General features: G+C 32.8%; 1 protein-coding gene across 1 annotated transcript; it reads right to left on the bottom strand.

The window, feature by feature from the left end:
• LOC147395372 (uncharacterized) lies at positions 1-474 on the bottom strand. Its single transcript, XM_086452410.1, has one exon. The coding sequence runs from the start codon at positions 472-474 to the stop codon at positions 1-3; it is 474 nt and encodes a 157-aa protein (XP_086308536.1).
• Positions 475-4,992: the final 4,518 nt, after the last annotated feature.

Below are 4,992 nucleotides of genomic sequence, written 5' to 3' on the forward strand. Positions count from 1 at the left end.
TTACACCGTGTCGTAGGCATGCACACTCGCATGCTTACAAATAACATTCCTTAACTCACTAGGGAGATCCATATCCATAGGATTCAAAATCAAACCACCTAGAGAAGTCCTATGAGAGGCTAAGAAGTCTATTGCTTTGTTGGTTTTCCTATAGCAGAAACTGAATTCAATCCTTCGGAAGTTGGTTGCTCTAGTCTTGATAGCTTTAACCAGCCTTTCTTCTTGCTGTGGCACTTTACTCTTCTCATTGATGCACTCAATTGTGAATTTGGAATCAACTCTAACCTTTAGAGACGTAATATTTAGGCTGGCTTCCATGGTCATACCCATCAAGATGGCATGTAACTCATGGAAGAGGACAGACCTCCCTTGGGTTTTCTCGGCAAAGGCTCCTACTGTTGTTCCATTTTGATCTCTAATGATTCCACCCACTCCTCCTGCATCGCCTCTAAATGATCCATCTGTGTTGAGCATATGGACCCTTCAGGACGAGGTTCCCCCAAAACATTAAGTGTCCAAACGTTGATTGATTATTTTTCATTAATTAATTATGGTAAGCCATGCTCAAGAGGGGCATGTCTTCAATTTTAAAACCTTAATGGGATAAAATAATCTTTGATTATTTTTTGTTAGCCAAGTATTATTTCATCATTTTTCTTCAAGACAATTGTAGTGGGTCATGTCTTTAAGAAAGAAATTATAAGTGGCATAAGTACAGTTTCGTCAATTCTAATACTTTTTTTTAATCAGTTCATTAATTTAAATAGTTAATTATAGTAAACCGTGGTCAAGGATCAGTTTAAAAACACAAAAATAATTTTTATAATTTCTCTTAAGAATTACGATTATATAACATTTTTACTTATTTGATAAAATATGTTAATTCTGAAAATGAGAAATTGAAAATTGAAATGAACTATATTTTTAGCCATAAAATAGTGACTTTCTACGACATGGGTTGTGTGCAAGGAATCATAGCTGATTTTTACTCTTATCTCAACAAAATCGTCTATGGTTATGTACACACCATGTTGGTGTATTGTCGAAGTCACTTTAGCATTTTTCTATATTTTTAACACCTTTATTTACCATTTTGAGTAACTTTTGCTATTTTTAGACACAAGTTATATCATATAGGAAGAACTTGAGTGCAACTTTTTTGTTTTTTAGGAGTGTAATCATACCAATGGAGCATAGGGGAGATTTTTTAAGTGATGGGTGGTGTGCAACTAGTCACTCCTATAATGTTTTGTGGTAGTTAATCCTGACCTATCTTACTCTTTTTTTCATTTTTTTCATGGGTATCCCCACCCTTCTGGTGAGACTAATCTCACAGTCACACACACACCGGCCCCTTGGAAAGTCCGATGCGCAATTGGTTGAGTCAAAGTCAACTAGACCCAGAAGAGTGTTCCCAAGGAATTCATTGTTTTGTGGGGTTTCGACCACTAGACCTACTCTTCTTGAGGAACTTATCAAGACTTGCCACTAGGCCATCCCCTTGGGGTTTTCAGACCTACTTACTCATTTTTCAAAATCATGGAAAAATGTCATTATCAATTTTTTTTTTCTTTTAATCTCTATCTAGTCCTCAGGGCGTGTGTAGTCCCCTCCCTGCACGGACTAGATAATTTTTGGGATAAACCCCTAAGAGTGCCGCCTAAAGGGAGATTCAAACTCTAGACCTCCGCTTCATGAGTGAGGTGTGGTCTTGGCCATCTCTCCAACCCTTAGATGGTTTATAATCTCTACTTTCATGGAACAACATTAGAAGAACACCAATTTTTGAATAAATAAGTACTTCTTAAAGGATGATGACTACAACAGTTAGCATAACACTATCAACAAATCACACAAGCCAATCCACATTACGATGACTATATCGACAAATCACAAAGATATATATTTGCAGGAATTGTCCCACAAACATTCCAAATTTTCATTTTTCTAATCTACAAAACATATTTCACTTCAAGTCTTCAACTGATTTTTTGTTTTACAAAGAAAACTCCTTTGGAATCTTCAAAAATTTTACCCAAAAAATATCAAACTTGATGATATCAAAATTTCTCATAAAATTCTTTTTCTATCGACGAATGCATGTCCCATATGGAGCCGCTTTAATTTTGGTGGGTCGCTTCACCTTCAGCAGAGGATCTCAATTTTTAGCCCAAAATCCCTCTTAATCTTTTGTGAGAAGTTTCAATAATTTCCATTTTCCATCCTAAATAACATTTAGAGGAGAAAATCTCTAGTAATATAATTTGGATTATATTTAAGATATGCTCTTCTCCATTTTGTGAATTTTTTTTTAAATACACCCATATTTGTTGTGATCTTCAACGAGAAACTAAAGAAAATTACCTGAAAACACTTATTTTCGTCGCCTAGATTTTTATCCCCATGTCCATTTTTTTTTAAGAACTCTTCTACCTCTACCATAAAAATAAAAATAAAATTATATTCATAATCAATCTCTATTCAATCACGTCTTGTCAAAACCCCTCGATTTCTCTTCGTAAAAATCATTTTCTTTTCCAGAAATTTCTATCTTATTTGTGAGGTTTGAAACGTACTTAATGAAATCACCCCCACAGGTTAAGTTTTTGAAGAACATTTCCTTAGTCTCTTAGACATGACTGAGGCCAAGGGGTATACCATCAATTAAAAAATACCAACAAAATATGGATGAGTATATCTTGATCACCCACATCTGACATCGTTATAGATGTTAGGCCATCAATGGATTGGATTGAACTTGAAATCAGATTCGATCTATTCCAATAAATTTGGATCGAAGATTTGGGTTTCAATAAGGATCCAATTTAATAATCTATCAGATATGGATCAACCAAACCTTTTCCCATATAAAAATCCAATCTTAGGATCCAATCCAATTATTATCAAATGGGTTCCAGGTCTGATCTGATCTTTAGTGGTCCAAGATCGACCCTATCCGGACCAGATCCGTTTACTTTAAATTTTTTTTTTTTAAATATATCTCAAAACCTCGATCACATCAGGTAGTGGACCCACAAACATTTAAGGAATCTGCTTTCTCAGTGCTGAGGGCCCACAAGCCCCACCGACAAAAAAGTAGTTAGTTATCTACCACACCCTAGTGCTTGGCAGTCTCATTGAGCTATTTTCATTAATTGAAAAGGCCATAATTAATGATTCAGTCATAAATGTTAGATTATGACTCGTTAACGAATCCAGCACCACAGCGCCCTAAGTTTCATGGGAAATCTCAGATTTAAAGAAAATAAATAAATAAAATATTTTCCTTACTAGCTAAGGAAAGATTTTAAATCTTAAAAAGCAGATTACAAAAAATCTGCTCCAGAAAAATTGAGATCCAGAAAAAAAAAATACAAAAAAATAATTTATTTTAAGTTTATCTAAGATTAAAAAAATGGATGGCTACTAAACTTCCACATAACTTCGAAACTTAAAATTGCAATTCAACAATGAAAAATATTATATTTTTAAAATTCATAGAATTTTATCCTCTACAACCGTGATGAATTGAAACATATTTTTGGATGCCACAAGACGAGTCGAAGGACTCTTAGTAAGGCTTAGTAAGGGTGAAATTCTTACTAACATAGTAAGGTTAGTTGAGAAAAAAAAAACTTTTGAATGGACGCCTATCGAATTCTCAAATTTTAAATTAAAATTTCACAATAAAAATTTACTTTCTTTTTAAAAAAATCAAAATTCTTTGAAATTTTGTCATTTATATCTCATTAGATCATATTTTTGAATGATACAAGGTGATGCAGTTAAAAAACTTCCCTTACTAATTAAGGAAAGTGTTTTCTTTAAAAAAAAATTAAGTATAATTATTTATCCAATTTTATAATGATTGCATTTATATATATATATATATATATATATAAATGATTATCTAATGTATAATTGTCATAATAATAATTTTTATAAATAATAAATAGAACCACCATGGGGGTGGCTGAATGGTAGTAACTTGGGGCCAAGGAATCTGCTCTTTCTATGGTCTCAAGTTCAAATCCCACTACCCATAAAAAACCTTGGTGGCCACGCACCACTCCACGTAGTGGGGTATAGCCTGAGTGCGGGGCGTAGGGACTAGTCTGGTGCGTGCAAACTGGCCCGGATACCCTTCGTTATAAAAAAAAAAAAAAAAATAATAATAATAATAATAATAAATAGAATCCCATAATTATTTTAATAAAAAGAAAATAATTATAATTTGACAATGTGACCAATTTTGTAAATATATATTTTCATAATAAAAAAAATCTCACAAAAATCCGGGATCCACCAATCACATTAACCCAAGTGTATTGAATGGCATCCCTAATTTACAAAATTGCCTTTATTTGTTGCAAAACTACCCTTGCTTGCTTGATGTGGCACACACTAAGGAGTCCGAGCAAAAATTCTATGAGCAAAAAATCACTCGTCATGTCCCATATTAATCCTTTCTACTTTTTAGGATGTATTCTCTTAAGTTTTTCTATGAAATTTTAAAAGATGACTTTAGTGTCCCTTTAATATTATTGAGAATAATGAATTTAATTCACTGGTGTGTTGTAAGTAAAATTTGGTGTGCCATCAAAACGTACTTGATATATTTTAATGATTAAACATAAGTTCTTAATGTTGTGCCATAGCAGATTTTATAGATAACTTTTTAAAAGATTTGCATTTTATATAAAAATAAAAATAAAATCATCATAATTTTGTTAATAAAAGACAAAATAGAATTATTTTTTAAGAACTATTCATCTAATGCGCTTGACTTGGATCATCTATAAAAATCCAAACTAATCCACTCATACAAAATTGACTCTATTGTCAGCCGAGTCAATGATGGGACATTGGGACCAAATCATTGCGGAAAACTCACCAGTTTGTCTGTAAATCCGTTTTGACTCGCCCGAGTTTCAAAACCATGAAACTATCTAAAAGAATAAAACAAGAAGAACAACACAAGCACTAACATCA

This window comes from Akebia trifoliata, chromosome 8 (genome assembly GCF_017979445.1).
Source record: "Akebia trifoliata isolate Shusen 1 chromosome 8, ASM1797944v1, whole genome shotgun sequence".
Taxonomy (NCBI): Eukaryota; Viridiplantae; Streptophyta; class Magnoliopsida; order Ranunculales; family Lardizabalaceae; genus Akebia; species Akebia trifoliata.

What these genes read in the sequence shown, in the direction of transcription:
- LOC147395372 (XM_086452410.1), bottom strand. Translation starts at nt 474, where the DNA reads ATGCTCAACACAGATGGATCATTTAGAGGCGATGCAGGAGGAGTGGGT.